Here is a 25,944-nt window from a genome sequence, read left to right on the forward strand (position 1 = left end):
TTGCCAATTCCTTGAATTTTGACCATATTTTGGTTAGGAGGGAGATTGTGGGGAGTTTCCTACCATGATGCTGCTGCTTACCTATTTCCACCGAGGCAATAGGTGCTTTTTGTTTCATGACATAAGAGACAAGATCAGCCGAGGTGTCTAGGTCAACTTTTCTTGTCCACCCTCTATTATGCTGCAGTTGGGCAACTATAAAGTAGGACCATTGGTTCGGGAGGGACAAGCCGCCCTCTTCCTTACTTTTTTGGAGTGTCTGTATGCGAATTCTCGGTTGCTTTTTTTCCAGAGCAGTGATCTAAAAATCCCCTGAATCTTGTAGAATATTCTTTGTGGGACCCATACCGGAGAGTTGTGTAACATGTATAATAGCTGTGGCATGAGTATCCTCTTAAGTAAGTTACAACGGCCAATTACTGTAAGGGGTAGTTTACACCAAGCATTAGTTTTGGCTACAAATTTAGCAAGTTTAGTGGCTCTAAGTTCATTTTTATGTACTCGGCTTTCAGTGGTGTTATCACCACACCTAGATATTGAAGTTAGTCGTCATCTGCTGGGGTATACGACCAAGGTCTAGTTGCGGCGGGGTAGGATCCAGCGGGAAAATTGTGGACTTATCCCAATTAATTCTTAGACCAGAATATTTCCCAAAATCAACAATCTGCATATAGCGAGACTCTTTCCTCTCGGGGGCCTACTGGGAATCCCTGCCAGTCTGGGGAAGTACGTAGAAGGCAAGCTAGGGGCTCAGTTACTATCGCGAACAGCAGGGGGGACAAGGGGCAACCCTGTCACGTACCCCTATGCAAAGGGAATTGATCGGAAAGTATCCCATTTGCTCTGATCCTTGCTAGTGGAGAGTTATACAGTAATTTGACCCCGGAGACAAAACCCCGACCAAATCCCATGACTACCAAGACTTCCCATAAGTATTCCCATTCTACGCTGTCAAAAGCCTTGGCAGCGTCCAAGGATATTATTACACAACATCCCCCAGTATTTAACGGTCTCTGGAGATTCAGGAACAGTCTACGGAGATTATTGGCTGTACTCCTATCTGGCATGAAGCCAGCCTGGTCTTTGTGTATCAAAGGAGTAATAACCTTATTAAGCCGATTGGCCAGTATTTTAGCTACAGTAGCAATTTCACATCATTTGGTGAAAGAGAGATGGGTCTGTAGGAGTCAGGTCTAGCTGGGTCCTTGTTTGGCTTCGGAATAACCACCACTATCGCCTCCCTCATAGATGCAGGTAATTTTCCAATTAATTTCCCCCCCCCCCTAGCGTGTGTAGAAAAGGTGGAATGGAAGGCCTGCGAGATCCACGGTTTGTGAAGCAGCCTATGGGATTGTTTAGGCAAATGCGTTTCAGTGAGGCATATTATAGCTGGCTGATACTTCTGATCGGCCATAAAAACCGCTTGGCGTTTAGTAGGCCCTCCCAGGCCTCTAACATTCCACGCTATAATGTGGGTTTTATCCACCATTATTCAGAGGGAGATATAAAAGGAGAGGAGATCGAGTCACCCAAATAAGGCATCTACCAGACAGCAAAAAGAACAATTGCATGTACCATCTCTCTGCAGGTCTTATCCCTTAATAAACCATGAACATAATATTCCCAACGAAAAGAACTTTTGGTAGTCCCCGAACAGGACATGAGGCACAGAAAAAATTCCTGTAACCCGCAAAATAGGAAGCAGTAACACATCCGCATTCACGGACTAGGTATGGAAAATATAGCTCAGTAATAGAGATCCGAGCAGCAGTAAAACCGCTCATGGTTGTGCAACTGAACGTGAAACAGCAGCACAAGTATGCCTGCTAAAAGTATTATTATGAGATAGCAGCATATTTATACTCAGGAGCACAGTGGTGTCCCTAGGAGAGTAAGCACTTAGCAGACAGGAAACATTATACTTATCCGCCCGTCCCCAGAGTCATCCAGATTTTTCTCAGTATAGTCCCCAGCGTGACGTCTCCGGGCCTTCGATCAGTCATTTCCGCTTGTTTCGGAGGAAAGACTTACCGTTTGTTCAATCCAGCAGGTGGCATCTTCCGGGGACTCAAAGAAGTGGGTCTTTCCCTTAAATACTATCCGCAGCTTTGAAGGATAAAGCATGGAGTACTGTACATTCTGTGAGCGTAGACGCCTTTTAACATCCAGGAATCGTGCACGGCGCCTCTGCATTTCCGCTGAGAAGTCAGGAAAAATAGAGACTTTATGTCCATCTATAGATAGATTCTGGTGTTCCCTTGCTCTGCGGAGAATGGTATCTCTGTCTTGAAGATGTAAAATCTTCATTAGCATTGGCCTGGGAGGGCCCCCTGCTGGTGGTGGGCAGAATGGTACTCTGTGCGCCCTCTCTATAGCATAAAAGGGAGATAGAGAGTTCTTTCCTGGACAGCGTGGGGCCCTTCGGCTTTTTCAGGAATTCCCACTAGGCGAAGGTTACTTCGGCGCGATCTATACTCCAAGTCCTCCGTTTTATTTATTAGGAGGGTAATGTTGTGTATTACTTTGGCCAGATCGCGTTTCATGGGTGGGACTTGGTCTTCCAGCTGACTCACTCCTCCTTCCACTTCAGCGACCCTTTCGTTAACTTTCCTGATATACTGTCTGATAAAGGACACATTTTCTTGTAGGGACCCAATGGAGGGGTTAAGGGTCATCAGGGTTGCACTACAATGTTGCACGGCCGCATATATGTCCTTAATAGTAGGATCAGCCAGCAGTGGCAGTGTAGGGGTAGAGGGTTGTACTTGGGCAGTGTGTAATGGGCCATTCTCAATGGGGCCCCCCCCCCTTCATCTGCCTTCATCTCCTCCCCGTGGGGTCCGTGATCTTGGGAGCCAGAGTCTTGCTCTGCAGCGTGAACGACCAGGTCCGCCGCTTGTGCTGCCGTCGCCCCAGGCAGGGTGTCCTCAGGTACAAGGCTCTCTTTTGTGGGGGGGGACTTGGGCATACTGCTCCAGGCGCGCCGCAACCTCCGCCACTTTAGAAGACACGGCAGCGCCATGTTATTTTCCCGGGGTCGGTCCTGGCGTGGCCTTCTCCTTTCTGGCTGAGCAGGTCATATTGGCCTATGCTGCCAGGGGTTACAGAGAGGTTCCCCTTGGTGTGCTGGTGCTGTCTGGCTGCTTAAATCGCCTCAACCACAGGATGGAGAAGGATAGTCTCAGGCCCTGCTCAGGAGCTCTAACACGCGCGTCTTCCTACATTGCCGGCCAGACCACGCCCCACTATTCTTCTCTCTTAAATTGCTGGAGACTAGACAGTGCATCTTGTCATACTGATGTAGCATGATGGAGACTAGACAGTGCATCTTGTCATACTGATGTAACATGATGGAGACTAGACAGTGCATCTTGTCATACTGATGTAACATGATGGAGACTAGACAGTGCATCTTGTCATACTGATGTAACATGATGGAGACTAGACAGTGCATCTTGTCATACTGATGTAGCATGATGGAGACTAGACAGTGCATCTTATCATACTGATGTAACATGATGGAGACTAGACAGTGCATCTTGTCATACTGATGTAACATGATGGAGACTAGACAGTGCATCTTGTCATACTGATGTAACATGATGGAGACTAGACAGTGCATCTTGTCATACTGATATAGCATGATGGAGACTAGACAGTGCATCTTGTCATACTGATGTAGCATGATGGAGACTAGACAGTGCATCTTGTCATACTGATATAGCATGATGGAGACTAGACAGTGCATCTTGTCATACTGATGTAGCATGATGGAGACTAGACAGTGCATCTTATCATACTGATGTAACATGATGGAGACTAGACAGTGCATCTTGTCATACTGATGTAACATGATGGAGACTAGACAGTGCATCTTGTCATACTGATGTAGCATGATGGAGACTAGACAGTGCATCTTGTCATACTGATGTAGCATGATGGAGACTAGACAGTGCATCTTGTCATACTGATGTAACATGATGGAGACTAGACAGTGCATCTTGTCATACTGAGTATAGCATTAATGGAGACTAGACAGTGCATCTTGTCATACTGATGTAGCATGATGGAGACTAGACAGTGCATCTTGTCATACTGATGTAACATGATGGAGACTAGACAGTGCATCTTGTCATACTGATGTAACATGATGGAGACTAGGACAGTGCATCTTGTCATACTGATGTAACATGATGGAGACTAGACAGTGCATCTTGTCATACTGATGTAAGCATGATGGAGACTAGACAGTGCATCTTGTCATACTGATAGTAGCATGATGGAGAACTAGACAGTGCATCTTGTCATACTGATGTAACATGATGGAGACTAGACAGTGCATCTTGTCATACTGATGTAGCATGATGGAGACTAGACAGTGCATCTTGTCATACTGATATAGCATGATGGAGACTAGACAGTGCATCTTGTCATACTGATATAACATGATGCAATAAATGGATATACATGAATCTGGATGACCTGATTACAATCAAATCTTTCTTCTCAGGTGGGAGGATCAACAGTCGTGACGTATGGATCTATAATTCTCAGCTAAATATTTGGATCAGAGTTGCCTCCTTGAACAAAGGAAGATGGCGTCATAAGATGGCTGTCCTTCTAGGGAAGGTAAGTTATGATTGTGCAATATAATAATAGAAATAATTGTGTACCTTGTTCCTTTTCTAGAGGCTTCAAAATTTCCAGGCGTGTGTGTATATATATGGGACCAACACAGATGCCTTCAGCTGCCAAGTGCCCATGCAACAGGTCAGCCAGTCTCATAGGTACAAATCTGCTGACAGATGCCCTTTAATATCAGGAGTAATGTGAATATAAACCTTTATTCTGCTCCTGCAGGTGCCCAAGGGGTGGAGCTTTTACCTTTAACTGCTCTCTGCAGTCATCTACTTTACAGCCCCCCCCTCCCCCTTTGCCTTAAGTGATAGCAGTAGTGGTCTTCTAGTTGGCTGCTACAGCTGTCATTCAGTATAGAGAGAGGGGCTGTGAAGCAGCTCAATGCAGATATCACTTCACAATGAAGCTCCGCCTCCAGGGAGCTTGCAGGAGCAAAATCTAGCAGAATAAAGGTTCATATTCTTACTACGCCTGATAATAAAAGCTCCACAAAATGTATGTTGGTCCTGCTTTCCCCTACCCTTACATAGTGCTGTCTATAGTTTAGTATGGTCAGAGCTGCTGACAGACTCCCCTCATGTATTTATTGTAACCATTTCCGTTGTCCTATGACTGACTCCCTGCCCTTCCTCTTCTAGGTTTATGTGGTTGGGGGATATGATGGACAGAACAGGTTGAGCAGTGTTGAATGCTATGATTCATTTTCTAATCGGTGGACAGATGTGGCTCCATTAAAGGAGGCTGTGAGCTCGCCCGCCGTTACAAGCTGTGTTGGCAAATTATTCGTGATTGGAGGAGGACCAGATGACAACACGTGTTCTGACAAGGTAAGTGATCCTGGCTATGGCTTGTGTCTGATGTTGCAGATTAGCTGTATTGAAGTAAAGGGGTCTCAACTGCAATGCCACACACACCCAGTGGATGAGTTGTATTTTTCAGTGGCACCATTTTTGGGGTACATATTAAATTGGGGGGGGGGTTAGAAAAAAAAACACATTTTGCCATTGATTTTGTTTTAAATGTGCTGTCATTGTGCAGCATAAGTAATGTTACTTTTCTTTTTTAATGTTTTACTACTTTTGCACTTACGCAAAACAAATATTTTTATTTATTTTTGTTGTGGTATTTCAAAAGAAATACCCTTTTCATTTCTATGAGGCCTTGTTTTTGCAGACAGAAGGTATTTCTTAGCAACTCCATTTTGGGGTACATATAATGTATTGATCAAATGTAATTACCTTTTTAAGGTGGTCATGGAAAAAATAATAATTCTGCTATTATTTTTTTATACTTTAAATTAGCGATTTACTATTTGTCTCATGCAAAAAAATAAAAATAAAATTTTTTATGTCACCACATTCCAAGAATCATACCTTTATTCATTTTACTGTCAATGTAGTCATATGTGGGCAGAACAAGATGTTTTTATTAGTACCATTTTGGGGTACATGGGACTTATTGATTAACACTATTTGTGGGAAGAGAATGGGAAAAAAACTATTCTCTTTCTTATTCTTTGCAATTTTCTTACATTGTTTAAGTAACTTATTGGGGGACATATATTAAGAGGCGCATGAAATGGTGGCAGAACTGAAATCTACTCTAGGCGTGGATTTCAAGTGTAACGTGTGGCAGTTTTCTGGTGTTGGTAAATGTGTTGGGCCGCGGAGGTCTTGTCCAGCCTCTTTTTACAAAAGTGACATTTTTTTTAAAAGTTTGCAAATTTTGGCGCAAACCAGGACTTACACCAAAAGTTGTTGTTTATTCTATGCCAGAAAACTGGCATGGAAGCTTAATACTTGTGGTACATCTCACGCCAGTGCAGCACAGAGTATGAGTGGGTCATGCATAAATAAGGTCTATAAAAAATAGTTTACTGTAGAAGAACTGCCATCGAGCAAAAAAAATAGAAATGCCAGAAATCGTTGCCCAACCTCATTATAGGGAATATCCAAGAGTTAAAAAGACCTCAGAGAATGGCCGACCCGCAATGGGGTTCATACATACTTGGTCCCCACCACTGGGTGCCGGCCCTCTCTGCCGCTCTGCAATGCTCTGGCATCAACATCCTGTTGACGAGCCCCAAGTGAACCTGTCAGCCGTGCGGCACGTGACCCAGTGATGTTCTGCATGGGTGACCCCTTTAATGCTCGTGTGGCTAAGTGGGCTTTTCCTGGCATTTCTGTTGTGTGGATCTGGGACAGGAGGTGGGGAGCAGCAGGGACTAGAACAGCATCGAAAACGGCGTCGTTTGAGGATCGGTGAAAGTGAGTAAAATGTCTCTGTTGTTTTTAACCTATTAATAGCTGTAGTTGAGGAGTCCAGGTAGTTGTAGACACGCATTGCGTGTTCAGCGGTATAACATGTCATAGATATACTCTTTCTTCTGAATGCCTGCACGTAACAAGTAATATGCTTTGATACTCAGGTTCAGTGCTACGATCCAGACACAAACTCTTGGTTACTACGCGCGACAATTCCTATAGCAAAGAGATGTATTACAGCAGTGTCCTTAAATAACCTCATCTATGTTGCCGGAGGGCTCACAAAGGCAATTTACTGCTACGACCCCGTGGAAGATTACTGGATACATGTGCAGAATACATTCAGCAGACAGGTAATCAATCATGTCTTAATCGTCTAGGAAGTTTCAAAGGTTCTTCCCTTTTTGCAACTTCACCCTTAGGATTAAGGCAAAACATGTTCCCGTAATATGCAGTTTAGGGGTAACTCCTACCTGTTTTTGTTTGTTTGATGCTTGAAACTGACTTTTAACAGACATCCACAGTGAGTGAGTGTAAACCTTCTATCATATGTGTATCCTAAGATTGTCGGCCGAGCCCACCGATTTCAGCAGAACCGGATGACCATATAATGTGTAAAGGGCCTTCTGATTCTCCTCCAGCGGGAGATGTCAAGGAAGGGAGGACTGGGCAATTGGATTTCAACATTGCTGGTGGTGGTGTGTGTAAATATATATATATATATATATATATATAGATCCATAAAGAGATTCAGGCAGCACTCCCTTTAGTGCAAATATAATAATGCAGGTGCCCGCGGTGGTCCCTCAATATGGGACAAATTCAGTAGAGAAGGAAAGTCCGCAGCACTCCTTTAAGTAAAAAAGTGAAATTTATTCACACATGTCAGACAACGTTTCGGTCCTCTCACAGGACCATTTTCAAGTCAAGTGAACAAAAAAGTGCATAGTGCAAAAATAAATACAGCTCTACAGCATGACACAATCCATTATCAGCCAATAGAGTACTAGTGCACTCCCATTCATGGGTGGACTACAATTCATATAATTAACTCCATATATTGCCATGCATATCGACCTCAGTAGCAATACATCAGTGATACATTCAATAGTAATTCATCATAATATGTGTATATAAGTGTGTATAATAAAGTGAACCGTGCAGTTTTAAAAGATTCTTGACTGTATTACCTTGCCTTAAGCCTGCTGGAGAACCGAGATAGTTTGTGGAGAAGGCGTCTCTACCTGTATCTAAACACGCCACTCATCCGCGTCCTCTACTCCTTACTGCGCATGTATTCGGCCCCCTTCTGTTCACGCGGCTTCTAATACTCCTACGTCACCTCTATGGTGGAAATCAACGCGATGACGTACGGTCGATCACGTCCAGGCGCCGCACACAGATAAGTCTGCGTCAGCGTATAGACAGATCGTCCGCGCCCCATCACGAATCCATATCCACCATCTTTTTTTAGGTAATGTTTTTGGGCAATAATATCATGCCTCCATAACTCACATATTTATCTCGTCTCCATCCATACACGGCCCGGCACTGGCAAAAAGTCAGCATACGTATATATCTTCAGACAAATCATTGTAGCTTCCATTTAATTCACTGCATATAGAGAGCAGACAACATCAGGGTATAGGCCATGTAAGCTGGGTATCTAGCTAACCATTCCTCCTGTCACCCTAAATTCTACATTTAACCCTTTGGGTTTAAGGGTATCAAGCCGAAAAATCCACCTAAGTTCAGTTTTTTTTAGTTTGCTTAATCGATCACCTCCTCTTTCCAGTGGTCTAGGGCATGTGAATTGACAAGTGGAACAAAATCACTTTTTAAATACAAATCAAACTGTTTCAAAGTAAGTTGACCATCAGCATTACCAGGCTCATTAGCATTCACATTCATGGTATCAGTGGAACTGGAGTCGAACCACACCCTCAGTTTAAGATTCCTGAGGAGGCGGTTCAAGTCCAGTTCCAACTGAAACCAATCCGGCCTAGCCTGTGGGCAAAAGGACAATCCCTTATTTAGGGCTTTCAATTCATGCTCAGTCAATGTGTAGGATGAAATATTAACCACCACATTCGATTCTATTTTTTCTTGTTTGTATTCATCTGTTTGGAGTTGTTGGTCCTCATTAATCTCTGCGCTCTGGTTTTTCCAGGCTCTTCTATGTCTGAGCCCTCCCCGTCTCGTGGGGCGTCTCCCATAGCAACTCGTGGGCCTAAAAAAGTTCCAGATTGGACAATCTAGACAGACATTCCTTAAAACAAGGCGCACGGGCTCTTTCCCGTGTCTGGGATGTGTGAATTGTAAACAGATGGTCAAGGGATCGACGTTCGCACATCCAGACACGGGCGAGACCTTTGATATAGTGCATTATCTCACCTGTGATTCGTCATGGGTGATATATGTACTATGGTGCCCTTGTAAAAAATTATATGTTGGTGAAACCACTTGCGATCTAAAGACCAGGTTAAATAACCATAGGCAGTCTATTAGGAATAAAAGAAGAGATCTGCCTGTATCAAAGCATTTTGCCGAAAAAAATCATAAAGAAAGTGATTTGAAATTTATGATTATAGATCATGTTAAACCACTGGAAAGAGGAGGTGATCGATTAAGCAAACTAAAAAAAACTGAACTTAGGTGGATTTTTCGGCTTGATACCCTTAAACCCAAAGGGTTAAATGTAGAATTTAGGGTGACAGGAGGAATGGTTAGCTAGATACCCAGCTTACATGGCCTATACCCCGATGTTGTCTGCTCTCTATATGCAGTGAATTAAATGGAAGCTACAATGATTTGTCTGAAGATATATACGTATGCTGACTTTTTGCCAGTGCCGGGCCGTGTATGGATGGAGACGAGATAAATATGTGAGTTATGGAGGCATGATATTATTGCCCAAAAACATTACCTAAAAAAAGATGGTGGATATGGATTCGTGATGGGGCGCGGACGATCTGTCTATACGCTGACGCAGACTTATCTGTGTGCGGCGCCTGGACGTGATCGACCGTACGTCATCGCGTTGATTTCCACCATAGAGGTGACGTAGGAGTATTAGAAGCCGCGTGAACAGAAGGGGGCCGAATACATGCGCAGTAAGGAGTAGAGGACGCGGATGAGTGGCGTGTTTAGATACAGGTAGAGACGCCTTCTCCACAAACTATCTCGGTTCTCCAGCAGGCTTAAGGCAAGGTAATACAGTCAAGAATCTTTTAAAACTGCACGGTTCACTTTATTATACACACTTATATACACATATTATGATGAATTATTATTGAATGTATCACTGATGTATTGCTACTGAGGTCGATATGCACGGCAATATATGGAGTTAATTATATGAATTGTAGTCCACCCATGAATGGGAGTGCACTAGTACTCTATTGGCTGATAATGGATTGTGTCATGCTGTAGAGCTGTATTTATTTTTGCACTATGCACTTTTTTGTTCACTTGACTTGAAAATGGTCCTGTGAGAGGACCGAAACGTTGTCTGACATGTGTGAATAAATTTCACTTTTTTACTTAAAGGAGTGCTGCGGACTTTGCTTCTCTATATATATACGGTGTATATATATATATATATAGATAGCAAAAAGGCAGCACTCTCAAATGGAAAAAACAAACAAACTAAGTTTATTCACCCATGCAGGACGCAACGTTTTGGCTCTATACTGGAGTGTTTTTACCAAACTTTTTTTCCATTTGAGAGTGCTGTCTTTTTGCTATTTTTGTATATTTGGGTTATAGTCTTGTCCCACTGAGCTTTCACCTCTGTTTGCCTTCTCTTGTCTGCTGCTGCCATTATTTATTCTCTCTCTCTATACAGGGTGGGCCATTTATATGGATACACCTTAATAAAATGGGAATGGTTGGTGATATTAACTTCCTGTTTGTGGCACATTAGTATATGTGAGGGGGGAAACTTTTCAAGATGGGTGGTGACCATGGCGGCCATTTTGAAGTCGGCCATTTTAAATCCAACTTTTGTTTTTTCAATAGGAAGAGGGTCATGTGACACATCATGTAACACTGCAGGAGAAATGCTAGCACAGGCTTCCAATATCCGTAGTTTCAGGTGCTGCACATCTCGTATCTTCACAGCATAGGCTGTGCAGCACCTAAAAACTATGGATACTGGAAGCCTGTGCTAGCATTTCTCCTGCGGTGTTGCTATCAGTGTGTGAAGAGTGGGAGAAGAGGGTTGCATTGACAATCCAACACAATGGGCAGCACATTGAACACATTTTATAAGTGGTCAGAAACTTGTAAATAACTCATAAAAGAATAAAGTTACGTTAAAAGCAAGACTCCATTGTTTTTCTTGTGAAATTCCCAATAAGTTTGATGTCACATGACCCTCTTCCTCTTCATGACCCACCCATCTTGAAAAGTTTCCCCCTCACATATACTAATGTGCCACAAACAGGAAGTTAATATCACCAACCCTTCCCATTTTATTAAGGTGTATCCATAAAAATAGCCCACCCTGTAGTATTAGTATTATTATATAATATATATATATATATATATATATATATATACATATATATATATATATATATATATATATATATATATTATACTGAGGAAAAATATAAACGCAACACTTTTGGTTTTGCTCCCACTTTGCATGAGCTGAACTCAAAGATCTGAAACATTTTCTACATACACAAAAGACCCATTACTCTCAAATATTGTTCATAAATCTGTGTTGGTGAGCACTTCTCCTTTGCCGAGATAATCCATCCCACCTCACAGGTGTGGCATATCAAGGTGCTGATATTCCACAGGTGTGCCTTAGACTGCCCACCATAAAAGGCCACTCTGAAATGTGCAGTTTGATCACACAGCACTATGCCACAGATGTCGCAATGTTTGTGGGAGCGTGCAATTGGCATGCTGACTGCAGGAATGTCTACCAGAGCTGTTGCCCGTGCAATGAATGTTCATTTCTCTACCATAAGCTGTCTGCAAAGGCATTTCAGAGAATTTGGCAGTACATCCAACCAGCCTCACAACTGCAGACCACTTGTAACCACACCAGCCCAGGACCTCCACATCCAGCATGTTCACCTCCATGATCGTCTGAGACCAGCCACCCGGACAGCTGCAGCAACAATCGGTTTGCATAACCAAAGAAATTCTGCACAAACTGTCAGAAACCGCCTCAGGGAAGCTCATCTGCATGCTCGTCGGCCTCATCGGGGTCTGAATCTGACTGTAGTTCGTCGTCGTAACCGACTTGAGTGGGCAAATGCTCACATTGTATGGTGTCTGGCACATTGGAGAGGCGTTCTGTTCACGGATGAGTCCCGGTTTTCACTGTTCAGGGCAGATGGCAGACAGCGTGTGTGGCGTCGTGTGGGTGAGCGGTTTGCTGACGTCAATGTTGTGGATCGAGTGGCCCATGGTGGCGGTGGGGTTATGGTTATGGGCAGGTGTATGTTATGGACAACGAACACAAGTACATTTTATTGATGGCATTTTGAATGCACAGAGATACCGTGACGAGATCCTGAGGCCCGTTGTTGTGCCATCCATCGACCATCACCTCATGTTGCAGCATGATAATGCAAGGCCCCATATTGCAAGGATCTGTACACAATTCCTGGAAGCTGAAAACATCCCAGTCTTTGCATGGCCAGCATACTCACCGGACATGTCACCCATTGAGCATGTTTTGGATGCTCTGGATCGGCGTATACGACAGGGTGTTCCAGTTCTTGCCAATATTATGCAACTTTGCACAGCTACTGAAGAGGAGTGGACCAACAATTCACAGGCTACAATCAACAAGCTGATCAACTGTATGCGACGGAGTTGTGTTGCACTGCCTCATGCAAATGGTGGCCAGACCAGATACTGACTGCTTTTCTGACCCCTTCCCCCATAGTAAGGCAAAACTGTGCACATTTCAGAGTGGTCTTTTATTGTGGGCAGTCTAAGGCACACCTGTGCAATATTCATGCTGTCTAATCAGTACCTTGATATGCCACACCTGTGAGGTGGGAGGGATTATCTCAGCAAAGGAGAAGTGCTCACTAACACAGATTTAGACAGATTTGTGAACAATATTTGAGAGTAATGGGTCTATTGTGTATGTAGAAAATGTTTCAGATCTTTGAGCTCAGCTCATGCAAAGTGGGAGCAAAACCGAAAGTGTTGCATTTATATTTTTTGATCAGTGTGTGTGAAATATATATATGTATTTCCTGTACACAGCTGAGCCAAATATTTGTGACGTGTCACAATAAGGGTAGGTTCACATCACGTTTTATGCCTCTGTTTGATGTACACGTTAGAAAAAAAAGGATACCTTTTTTTTTTTTTTACAATGGAACTCTATGGTGAATGGATGCCACTGTATGGTATTAGTCTGAGGCATCCGTTTAACGTATACGTTTTTGTATACGTTAAATGGATGGGAAAAAGCCTAAGTGAACTCAGCCTAAGTGACACATGTTCACATTAAAGGGGTGTGTACCTGGAACAGTTCCTTTTAGTTGTAGGCAATAGAATCACTTCCAGGTCTTACAAAACAAATAATAGATACAAAACTTTATATTACCGTATTTATCGGCGTATAACACGCACAGGCGTATAACACGCACCTTCCTTTTAAGAGGGAAATTTCAGGAAAAAAAATTAAATTTCAAATAAAGCCTCTGATCTGCCCCCTCTGGTAACGCAAACCCCCCCCCCTCCCTCCCCAGTATTAATCATTGGTGGCAGTGGCCACAGGGTCCCCCTCCTCCCCCCATCATTGGTGGCAGTTTGCAGTTCCGATCGGAGCCCCAGCAGTGTAATGCTGGGGCTCCGATCGGTTACCATGGCAGCCAGGAGTCACGCTACTGAAGCCCTGGCTGCCATGGTATGTTAGTGAGCAGAGAGCAGCGCATTATACTCACGTGCGCTGTGGCCGACGGTCGCTCCTTCTCATAGGTCTGTGCGGCGCATTGCTAATGCTGTAAGCACTAGCAATCCGCCGCACAGACAGAAGAAGGAGCGACCGGCGGCCACAGTGCACGTGAGTATAATGCGCTGCTCTCTGCTCACTAACATACCATGGCAGCCAGGGCTTCAGTAGCGTGACTCCTGGCTGCCATGGTAACCGATCGGAGCCCCAGCATTACACTGCTGGGGCTCCGATCGGAACTGCAAACTGCCACCAATGATGGGGGGGAGGAGGGGGACCCTGTGGGATATGGCCGGCACATTCATTGGTGGCGCAGTGGCCACAGTCCCTCCCCTCCTCCTCCTACTTTGTCCTCGTTGGTCTTCAGCGGCAGCCGCGCACAGTGGGGAGGGAGGGACTCCCTCCTCCTTCCTCCTCCCTCCTCCTCCCTCCGCTGTGCCGGCCGGCTCAGTCCTGCCTCTCAGCCCTAATCGGCGTATAACACGCATACATCATTTGCCCCCTATTTTCAGGGGGAAAAAGTGCGTGTTATACGCCGATAAATACGGTAATCTGTCAATAAAAATAACACTATTCCAAAAAGGGGAGGAGAGAGAGAGAGTCTCGGGGATGCACGTGGGAAAAAGTGGGACCCTAACTAATGCCTCAACGCACAGGAACACCCTGATGGTGGGTGGCCTGTGGTCTCGTGCCTATCCTCACTCACCCTTTCATTACCCTAGAAATTTCCAACGCGTGTCCCCAAATTTCAGTTCATCAGGGGAATAAATACAGGGTAGAAAAAAGGTTGTAACATTAGAATAAAAAATAAAAACTGAAACACATGATGCATCAATCAGAAACGGCATGATTAGTAATGCACCAATCGGTTAACTTGAATAGTTTTCAAATCTACATCTTAGGCCTCATGCACACGACCGTTGTGTGCACCCGTGGCCGTTGTTCCGTTTTCCGTGATTTTCTGCGGATCCATTGACTTTCAATGGGTCCGTTGAAAACTCGGAAAATGCACCGTTTGTCATCCGCCTCCGTGATCCGGACAACGGTTCACTGACCCATTCAAGTCAATGGGTCCGTGAAAAACCACGGATGCACACAAGATTGGCATCCGTGTCCGTGATCCATAGGTTACTTTCATACAGACGGATCCGAAGATCCGTCTGCATAAAAGCTTTTTCAGAGCTGAGTTTTCACTTCGTGAAAACTCAGATCCGACAGTATATTCTAACACAGAGGCGTTCCCATAGTGATGGGGACGCTTCTAGTTAGAATATACTACGTACTGTGTACATGACTGCTGCCTGGCAGCACCCGATCTCTTACAGGAGGCTGTGATCCGTACAATTAACCCCTCAGGTGCCGCACCTGAAGGGGTTAATTGTGCGTATCATAGCCCTCTGTAAGAGATCCGGGGCTGCCAGGCAGCAGGGGGCAGACCCCCTCCCCAGTTTCAATTTCATTGGTAGTCAGTGTGCGCCCCGGCCCCCCCTCCCTCCCTCTATTGTATTTATAACATTGGTGGCCAGTGTGCAGCCTCCCCCCCCCTCCCCCCCCGATCATTGGTGGCAGCGGAGTTCCGATCGGAGTCCCAGTTTAATCGCTGGGGCTCCGATCGGTAACCATGGCAACCAGGACGCTACTGCAGTCCTGGTTGCCATGGTTACCTAGCAATATTAGAAGCATCATACTTACCTGCTGGCTGCTGCGCTGTCTGTGACCGGCCGGGAGCTCCTCCTACTGGTAAGTGACAGGTCTGTGCGGCGCATTGCTTAATGATCTGTCACTTACCAGCGGGTGCCCTGGAGACTCTGAATCACCTTTGCCAGGTGGAGGTGGGAGACACTCCAGCGGAGGCTCTGTTGGTTTTAGGGAGTCTGGTGACCCTGGTAAGGGATCCCCTGGTACGCGGTCCACTGAGTATACTGGCTGGAAATTTGGGGTTATGTGTATTCATGGAGACATAAAAGATTATCCCACTGCTATGGTGTCTCTATCCACGGTTGCCGGCAGTTGGACCATGAGGTGGCTGTCGCCACCAATCTACAGGGAGTGCAGAATTATTAGGCAAATGAGTATTTTGACCACATCATCCTCTTTATGCATGTTGTCTTACTCCAAGCTGTATAGGCTCGAAAGCCTACTACCAATTAAGCATATTAGGTGATGTGCATCTCTGTAATGAGAAGGGGTGTGGTCTAATGACATCAACACCCTATATCAGGTGTGCATAATTTTTAGGCAACTTCCTTTCCTTTGGCAAAATGGGTCAAAATAAGGACTTGACAGGCTCAGAAAAGTCAAAAATAGTGAGATATCTTGCAGAGGGATGCAGCACTCTTAAAATTGCAAAGCTTCTGAAGCGTGATCATTGAACAATCAAGCGTTTCATTCAAAATAGTCAACAGGGTCGCAAGAAGCGTGTGGAAAAACCAAGGCGCAAAATAACTGCCCATGAACTGAGAAAAGTCAAGCGTGCAGCTGCCAAGATGCCACTTGCCACCAGTTTGGCCATATTTCAGAGCTGCAACATCACTGGAGTGCCCAAAAGCACAAGGTGTGCAATACTCAGAGACATGGCCAAGGTAAGAAAGGCTGAAAGACGACCACCACTGAACAAGACACACAAGCTGAAACGTCAAGACTGGGCCAAGAAATATCTCAAGACTGATTTTTCTAAGGTTTTATGGACTGATGAAATGAGAGTGAGTCTTGATGGGCCAGATGGCTGGATTGGTCAAGGGCAGAGAGCTCCAGTCCGACTCAGACGCCAGCAAGGTGGAGGTGGAGTACTGGTTTGGGCTGGTATCATCAAAGATGAGCTTGTGGGGCCTTTTCGGGTTGAGGATGGAGTCAAGCTCAACTCCCAGTCCTACTGCCAGTTTCTGGAAGACACCTTCTTCAAGCAGTGGTACAGGAAGAAGTCTGCATCCTTCAAGAAAAACATGATTTTCATGCAGGACAATGCTCCATCACACGCGTCCAAGTACTCCACAGCGTGGCTGGCAAGAAAGGGTATAAAAGAAGAAAATCTAATGACATGCCCTCCTTGTTCACCTGATCTGAACCCCATTGAGAACCTGTGGTCCATCATCAAATGTGAGATTTACAAGGAGGGAAAACAGTACACCTCTCTGAACAGTGTCTGGGAGGCTGTGGTTGCTGCTGCACGCAATGTTGATGGTGAACAGATCAAAACACTGACAGAATCCATGGATGGCAGGCTTTTGAGTGTCCTTGCAAGGTCGCTATATTGGTCACTGATTTGTTTTTGTTTTGTTTTTGAATGTCAGAAATGTATATTTGTGAATGTTGAGATGTTATATTGGTTTCACTGGTAAAAATAAATAATTGAAATGGGTATATATTTGTTTTTTGTTAAGTTGCCTAATAATTATGCACATTAATAGTCACCTGCACACACAGATATCCCCCTAAAATAGCTAAAACTAAAAACAAACTAAAAACTACTTCCAAAAATATTCAGCTTTGATATTAATGAGTTTTTTGGGTTCATTGAGAACATGGTTGTTGTTCAATAATAAAAATTAATCCTCAAAAATACAACTTGCCTAATAATTCTGCACTCCCTGTACACTACGAACTTATAATAGGGAGAGACTTCCCAGGCTTCCAGGCACTGTGGCCTGCTATGAGAGTGACTGATACCCATGAGACAGGCGTAACCCTAGCAGAGTGGCTCGGCTCAGGGGGGAGACCAGAACCCTGGGAACCTGAGTCTGAAGGGCCAGCTTTAGGGGTGACCGCCACTTCGGTGGAAGAGGCTGAGACAACCCCGCTAATTGTGATGGTGGGAGACATGGAGGACTTGCCGCTGGGTCCTGAATTGGCAGACCTCAGTGTCTCCGGGGATAAATTTGGTACCGCCCAACACTGGGACCCAACCCTATCCCGAGCCTGGGAAAATGTATTAATAGTAGATGGTGAACCACAACAACCAGGGGCAGAGTCGGTGTTCCCCCATTTTGTGGTTCATCAGGATATGTTGTACCGGGTAAACCAGCTGCGAGGTGAATCCATTGAACAGTTGGTGGTGCCCCAGGCTAACTCGTGTTAGCGTTAGCCCACCAGCATGTTCTCGGGAGTCATCTGGGAATGCAGAAGACACAGGACCAGATAAGGAATTGGCCCCGACCTGTCACCTCTAGGCAAGTAAAGTCATTCCTGGGAATGGTGGGCTATTATATGAGGTTCGTTCCCCATTTTGCCACTTTAGCAGCTCCATTGACAGGTCTCTTAAAGGGATGGGAAGTCCGTGATGGTTCGCTGGAATGACCAGGCGGAAGAGGCTTTCTCCACTTTGAAGTTGGCCCTGTGTGGGTCCCCGGTTTTGGTGACGCCCGACTTCAAAAGGGAGTTTATAGTACAGACCGATGCCTCCGAAGTAGGTCAGGAGCATCCCGTCGTCTTCCTAAGCCGTAAGCTCACTCCAGCGGAGACCCGGTATAGTATAGTGGATAGTGGCCATCAAGTGGGGACTCGAGTCTCTCCGCTATTATCTGTTGGGGAGAAAGTTCTGTCTGATAACCACCGGCCACTCCCCACTCAAGTGGATGAGCCAGGCCAAAGAGAGGAATTCTTGGGTCACCAGATGGTTAGAACACAGGGCAGGCCGGTTACAGGGAAACACAAAGGGTGGGGGAGGGTGCTATGTGACATAGCAAGGGGTTTTGTTTGAGAAGGCAGGTATTTTCCTCCCAACATGGGCGGCTGGGCTGATTTCCAGCTAGATGAGATCAAATACCGGACCAGCGTTTAAGTGCCGCACACACACACACGGGAGCACACCTTTGTATAAAGAGAAGGAGTGCCAGCAGTATAAACTTGACCACTGTTCCATCAATAAAATTGCTTGAGAACGGTCCCGTAATTATTTTTTATTATTATTTTTTTTTTCTGAGAAAGGCCCCATTGAGCTGGGCTGAAACATTGCAATTTTGGGCAATAAAGCGGATCCATCACTCTTTCACCCATATTGGAGTGGTGCCTCTTTTTTTTTTTAAGTTAAATCTCGGCAAAAACATAGGTTGAATGTTCCTGCCTATATAGTACAGGCCACACGGACCAGAAGTAAATTCACCTCATATCTCTGGAGTCATAGCAGACATGATTTATACAAATGTTTTTTTACACTTTAATGTGGATTTCCGGCACCTTTGAAAAATGAATCTGGATTGCCTTCAGGGTGTAAATAGATGAATGGATCTCCATGTGTATGACTCCACAACTGAAGGGCCTAACACACAAGCCTCCGTTGTCAGCCACCTGCTGTCTTATCCACCCTCTCATACGCCATCACTTTTGTCTTTGTTCTTTTACGTGGCTGGATTTTTTTTTAATTTTTTTTAAAGTCTTTCTTTTGCATTTTTCTGTTAATACTTTTAGGGAAGTACATGTCAGGTCATTGCAGGGCGTTTCCTGCTGATCAAAAACAAAGTGCGTATTATATTTACCAGTGTATTACTTGTAATGTAAGGCTAGGTCAGTGATGGCGAACCTATGGCACGTGTGCCAGAGGCGGCACTCAGAGCCCTCTCTGTGGGCACCCACACCCTGGAAAACATCTATGTTGTACCAATATGCCTTAGACTTCTCCTGTCAGTTATTAGCACAGGGCGCACTATGAACAGCACAGGCAGCGCACTGAATGTAGGCAGGATATTGTAGATAAATGATAAAGTACATGGAAGATATTCTATATTGGACTGTAGTATTCAAGGTAAATTGATGTGTTGGCACTTTGCGATAAATAAGTGGGTTTATGTTGCAGTTTGGGCACTCGGTCTGTAAAAGGTTCACCATCACTGGGCTAGGTCTACACGACGACATTTGTCGCGCGACAAAAAGTCGCACGACAGATAGGGCGCAACAGTTGTCGCGCGACATTTTGTTGCACTAATGTCGCGCGTCAATTTTTATAATGGCAGTCTATGGTGTCGCACTGCAACATGCGACATGCTGCGACTGCGACGCGACAGTCGCAGAAAATTCCATCTTGAATGGATTTTCTGCGACTGTCGCGTCGCAGTCGCAGCATGTCGCATGTTGCAGTGCGACACCATAGACTGCCATTATAAAAATTGTCGCGCGACATTGGTGCAACAAAATGTCGCGCGACAAATGTCGTCGTGTAGACCTAGCCTTAACCTTAAAGGGCATCTGTTTGCAGTATCAACCCTGTTAAACCAGCCACAATGCCTGGTAGGGCTGACCTTGCTGAAAATACCTTTCATGTCCAGATCCATTGCTGCATTTAAGCAAAATAAAGTATTTTTAAAATATGCAAATCAGGGCTTAAAGGGAACCTGTGACCAGGATTTTGTGTATAGAGCTGAGGACATGGGTTGCTAGATGGCCGCTAGCACATCCGCAATACCCAGTCCCCATAGCTCTGTGTGCTTTTATTGTGTAAAAAAAAACGATTTGATACATATGCAAATTAACCTGAGATGAGTCCTGTATGTGAGATGAGTCAGGGACAGGACTCATCTCAGGTTAATTTGCATATGTATCATTATAGCTAGTGTAATAGGGATGATCCTGCTGACACATGCCCTTTAAAGAGAATCTGTTATCTGGAAACAACACCCGCCTTCTCCACAACTACTGTAATGACCGGATAGCTCAAAAGACACAAATTCAGAATATGCAATATTTAGTGTTCTACTCATCTTCATTCCCTCACAGTAAGCCCATAAAGGGCCTGTGCGCTGAAGAAGGAGTCCTTTCCATTATATCAGAGTTTAGGAGTCCTCGGTATGCGTTAGCATGTAAGTAGTAAAGTATCCCAGCACTCCCGCCCATCATCTCCTCATTTCTCTTGATTCTGATTTTTCTCCTATATAAATAAGGCCTCCTGCACACGACCATTGTGTGTTTTGTGGTCCACAAATTGCGGATCCGCAAAACACGGATGGCGTCCGTGTGCGTTCCGCAATTTGTGGAACGAAGCGGACAGCCATTAATATAACTGCCTATTCTTCTCCACAAAACGGACAAGAATAGGACAGGTTATATTTTTTTTGCAGACCACAGAACGGAGCAACGGATGCGGACAGCACACAGAGTGCTGTCCGCATCTTTTGCGGCCCCATTGAAGTGAATGGGTCCGCACCCGAGCCGCAAAAACTGTGGCTCAGATGCGGACCAAAACAACGGTCGTGTGCATGAGGCCTAAATCTGCTCTCTGTGTCTCAGGAGGACAGTCATGTCCCCCCTCCTCCTCCTCCTCCCAGCGCAGTACCTGTAAGACAAGTGCCTGGAGCCTGTCGGCAGCAGAGCAAAAAGATCATTATACCTTGTCCGTTTTCTAAGCCCGACCCCCTCCAGCTAAATCAGGAGATTAACCCCTTTGTTCTCTGGAGGATTTCTACAAGACTGTTTGTGTTAGGACCTTGCTGAAAGTGCAGAAGGCCAACTATCTTTCTTGCTTATTTTTAGCATCCACTCTAGGTTTATTGTTCCTTTAAGAAGAAATATGTCAGTGCATGTATTTGCCCGATATAGTGCTATTATCAGGATCCCTTTCCATATATACATATATATATGTGTGTGTGTTCCGGTTTAGGCTACTTTCACACTAGCGTTCGGGTTTCCGTTCGTGAGCTCCGTTTGAAGGAGCTCACGAGCGGACCCGAACGCAGCCGTCCAGCCCTGATGCAGTCTGAATGGAGGCGGATCCGCTCAGACTGCATCAGTCTGGTGGCGTTCAGCCTCCGCTCCGCTCGCCTCCGCACGGACAGGCGGACAGCTGAACGCTGCTTGCAGCGTTCGGGTGTCCGCCTGGCCGTTCGGAGGCGTGCGGATCCGTGCGGATCCGTCCAGACTTTCAATGTAAGTCAATGGGGACGGATCCGTTTGAAGATGGCACAATGTGGCTCAATCTTCAAGCGGATCCGTCCCCCATTGACTTTACATTGAAAGTCTGGACGGATCCGTACTAGGCTATTTTCACACTTAGCTTTTTTTTGCTAAAATAATGCAGACGGATCCGTACTGAACGGAGCCTCCGTCTGCATTATTATGATCGGATCCGTTCAGAACGGATCCGATCGAACGCTAGCCGAACGCTAGTGTGAAAGTAGCCTTAGCAACACAGAATTTTTGGGGATTGCACTTTTAATTCCATGCAACTTCCCTACATTTTTTAAACTTGTGTCCTTAAATTTTATGACTGGTGAAAGTTGTATGGCTGTCTACATTCACTGCTGTTGGATTTCCAAGCACTCTCACTTTTCTGAATTCCCATAGCAGTGAATGGAGAGAGCCCCCCCTGCTCTGCATTCACAGAAGTTGGACAATTATGGTATATCCTGTGTATATGCAGCAAATGTCCAGATAGGACATTCCCTTTAAGTGTCTCCTACACTAAAAAATAAACCTGTGTATAGACTCATTATTAAAGTCTAGGACAATTGCGCCCATCTGTCTCCTGCTTCTTGCAAACTTGGGCTGGGTTTACATCACGTTTTTGTCTTCCAGAGTTGAAACCAGACATATCCCCTTCTTCCCCCACTCAGCCCCACTGATGTGAGCATCCCTGATAGAAACACAGTGTTGATGTCACAGTGGGAAACCCAGTCGTGATGTCATAGCAGCTTACTTGTTAGACATGTGATGCCACAGCTACCTTCCAGAACAAAACATGCAATATCACAATAGCTTCGATGGGTGTCTGACCTATGGGGCCCTTGCCGATCACAAGAACAGGGGCCCACGTTCCCCCGTTTGACTGGAGTGGCAGACATGTTTGCCATTCCATACGGCTTTATGGGACTGTCAGAGATAGTCAAGTACAAGCGATTGTACCCCGGCAGTCCCAGTAGTAGAGTTGAATGAAGTTCTGGATATGCATGTGTGTCTGACTCTACAAAGGGGGGGGATGGGCACCTTTTCTTGTGATTGTCTGGGACCCTACAGTTGGACCTCCACAGATCGGACACTTATTCCCTATCCTGTGTTCTTCATTACACATGCAGAGAGCCTCCCATGAAGTGCTCAGGGTCCCTCTAGTGGTTGCTGGCGATTATTGTTACCTGCCGTCTTCATCATAAATATAAATCGGCCTTTCTGTCTCATGCTGCTGTCTTCCACCTTCCAGTATTACACTCATCTATAAAATTATCACTTAGTGGACAAAGGAGCCTGATAATGCTCAATATGTGCTGTTTGACTAGACAACCATCACTTTAAAGTTATCCAGGTTCTTAAAACAGATGGCCTATCCTGAGGATTGGTCATCAGTATCTACGGGCAGGAAAACTCATTTAAAGTCCCATACTGACATTTCCTTTCCCTTGGGGTCCATTCACACGACCGTAGGCATCCATGCCCCTAATGCGGACAGCAAATGGTATTTCCGCAATATACGGGCACCGGCCCTGTGAATCCCGTACCACGGATGCGGACCCATTGACTTGAATGGGTCCGCAATCCTCAAGATGAAGCGCAATGAGGAGCAGATACACAGATCGGAAGCACTCTGAAATACTAACGTGGGCTTTTTAATCCATGCCTCCGCACTGCAAAAGATAGGACATGTGCTATCTTTTGCCATATAGTGTGGATCACTTGAATGGGTCCGCGCTGCAAAACTGGATTCTTATAGTCAGTGCCCATACATTGTGGACCGCAATTTGCAGTCCACAGCACAGGCATGGATGGCTTACGTTAGTGTGAATTTACCCTTGTCGAGAGATATGAACATCAATATCTTGCAAGGGTTCTATTCTCTGCCTTATATTTGCCATAGATATGAGATCTTTGTCAGCCAGGTATTATGGTGACTGGCAAACCACCCCCTGACATTTGTCGCCAGGTGATACAGGGATCAGACAGGTTGCATTCATGTCAAGCTTGGTCAACTTGGCTTGGGGGTTGCACATTTATCCAGCTTGGTGATGTTTCTTCTCTACTTGTGGTAGTGCAACTGTGCCTGCTCAGCTTCCTCTGACGAGTAGAGATGAAGCACCACCAGACTGGAGAAGGAGCTTGTGGACCAAAATGAATGGCTCATGTTTATCCATCACATCTGGATTCACTAAGTTGGCAGAGCGATCAGAGATAAAGGAATATCTAGGTGCAACCACGTCCACCAGTGTGTTATCTCAATAAAGACAACGGGGCACATTTATTAGGACCGGCATTTTAGATGCCAGTCTTAATAAGCCCCAGCGCTGGTGGTTATGTAGACCATTTTCTACGCCTAAACCAGGCATAGAAAATGACGAATGAGACGGTCCTGCCCTTTTTTAGACCTGGTGTGAGCGGGGAAGAAGACACAGATTCTGCTGCAACATGGCGTGCGACAGAATCTGTGCCAAATATACACCACAAAAGTGGCGTATATCTGTTCATAAATGACCCCCAACATATTTTTTATACATTTGAATTGATAAATAATTTTTTTACATGCTCTTTGCATTTAAAGGGTTTCTGTCACCAGACTTGACCCAATTAAGCGCAAGATTTCACCAGAGCACAGGGCTGGCAGACAGATGCGAGTGCTGCCTGGCCCTGTCAATCAGGACTTGGAGGGAGGTGACGTAACGGGGGCATAGATAAAAGTAGGAGTAGACTAGTTAGGTTTAGCTGACATTAGCACATCGCTAATGTCAGCTAGCTTAATAGGGTTAAATCTGGTGACAGTAACCCTTTTAAGAATATATATATTTTTTTTTTATGGCTAACCCATCTAAGAGGTCATTCATTTCCATACCATGTGAGAAAAGGTCCAGTTCTCCAGAGAACGTCCTATAGTTGTGACTTTAATAATGGATATCTCACATGCTTCAGCTCCTCTCTACTATCTACATACAACTAGATGACTGGATCAACACATACAGTATACCGCTGGTTGTGTATTTTTCCCCACTAAGCTATTGTTGTACCCTTAAAGGGAGTCTGTCACCAACTTCACTCATGTCAAACTGTTAATACCACATTGTGGGCCACACACACGGATAACACCTGGCACCTTTTTTCGCCACTTCTGTGGCTGCAGTGTTCCAAAAATGAAGTTTAAATCATATGCAGATGTGGTTTACAAGTACCCCGGAGGCAGTGTTTGCCACTCCAAGTGCCCAGGCCCACGGCGTTACTCTGTGAAAACTCCCCCCTCTATCGCAGTTATCCTGCCCAGTATCCATGTGACGTGCCTATCTTCAATGTGTGCCTGCAAACACCAGCGCTGGCCCACGCCTGTGCCATACGATACCCACTGAGGGCAGCAGCATGCACTTCACATGGATACTGAGCACGCTAACTGCGATAGAGGGGAGGATTTTTCGCGAGTAACGTCGTGGGGCCTGGGCACTTGGAGCAGCAAACACCACCCCTGGGTATGTCCAAACCCCATCTGCATATGGTTTAAAATTCATTTTTGGAACATTGCAGCCACAGAAGTGGCAAGAAAAGGTACCATGAGTTATCTGTGTGTGTGTGACCCACACTGCGGTATTAACAGTTTGACATGAGTGAAGTTGGCCACAGACTCTCTTTAAGCTGGCCATACACTATATAAAGGTCAACCCAAACCTCCAATTTTGGCAGATGTGGTGACCATCTAATACATATTAGGGCCTCCCAACTCTCCTCCGATACTAGATGTCGGGGAAGATAAGGATCAGGCAGTTGGCTTTCAGCCTTTTGTTCCCTGGAAGACAAGAAATTGCTAGAGGTGTCCGGCAGCAGATTTCTCCACTCACCCCCTATTCGGGATACATGCCTACTCAGCTTGTCGGATGTATATGTGTACGGGGAACCAAGAAGAGATATTATAACAGTCAACTGACAGTTCTCTAATATGTGTGGCCGGCCTTAGTGTATTGTTCTTAAATGGAGTTTTCCTGGAGTTTTGTATTGATGGCTTATAATCAGGATTTGTCCTTCAATATCCAATTGGTGGAGGTCCAAGTGCCGACAACCCCAACAATCAGCTTTTCTGGTGAGGGTTGCTGCCTCCTTATAGCTTACCAAGCACAGCGCATTGTGCATTGTATGGCAACTGTGCTTGGTATTGCAGCCCAGGCTCATTCACATGAACGGGACTGAGCTGTGCTTAGGCCACGTGACCAAAGTACTGGCCTA

General features: G+C 45.2%; 1 protein-coding gene across 4 annotated transcripts in view; it reads left to right on the forward strand.

Moving 5' to 3' along the window:
* The window catches only part of KLHL24 (kelch like family member 24), an 81,665-nt gene that overhangs the window by 27,007 nt on the left and 28,714 nt on the right, over window positions 1-25,944 (forward strand). For all 4 annotated transcript variants that reach the window (XM_044288554.1, XM_044288550.1, XM_044288552.1 and 1 more), the window contains exons 5-7: window positions 4,511-4,629; window positions 5,277-5,465; window positions 7,067-7,255. In XM_044288554.1, coding sequence (XP_044144489.1) covers window positions 4,511-4,629; window positions 5,277-5,465; window positions 7,067-7,255 — 497 coding nt within the window. The remainder of the gene's footprint in view (window positions 1-4,510; window positions 4,630-5,276; window positions 5,466-7,066; window positions 7,256-25,944) is intronic.

Source organism: Bufo gargarizans, chromosome 4 (assembly GCF_014858855.1).
Source record: "Bufo gargarizans isolate SCDJY-AF-19 chromosome 4, ASM1485885v1, whole genome shotgun sequence".
Taxonomy (NCBI): Eukaryota; Metazoa; Chordata; class Amphibia; order Anura; family Bufonidae; genus Bufo; species Bufo gargarizans.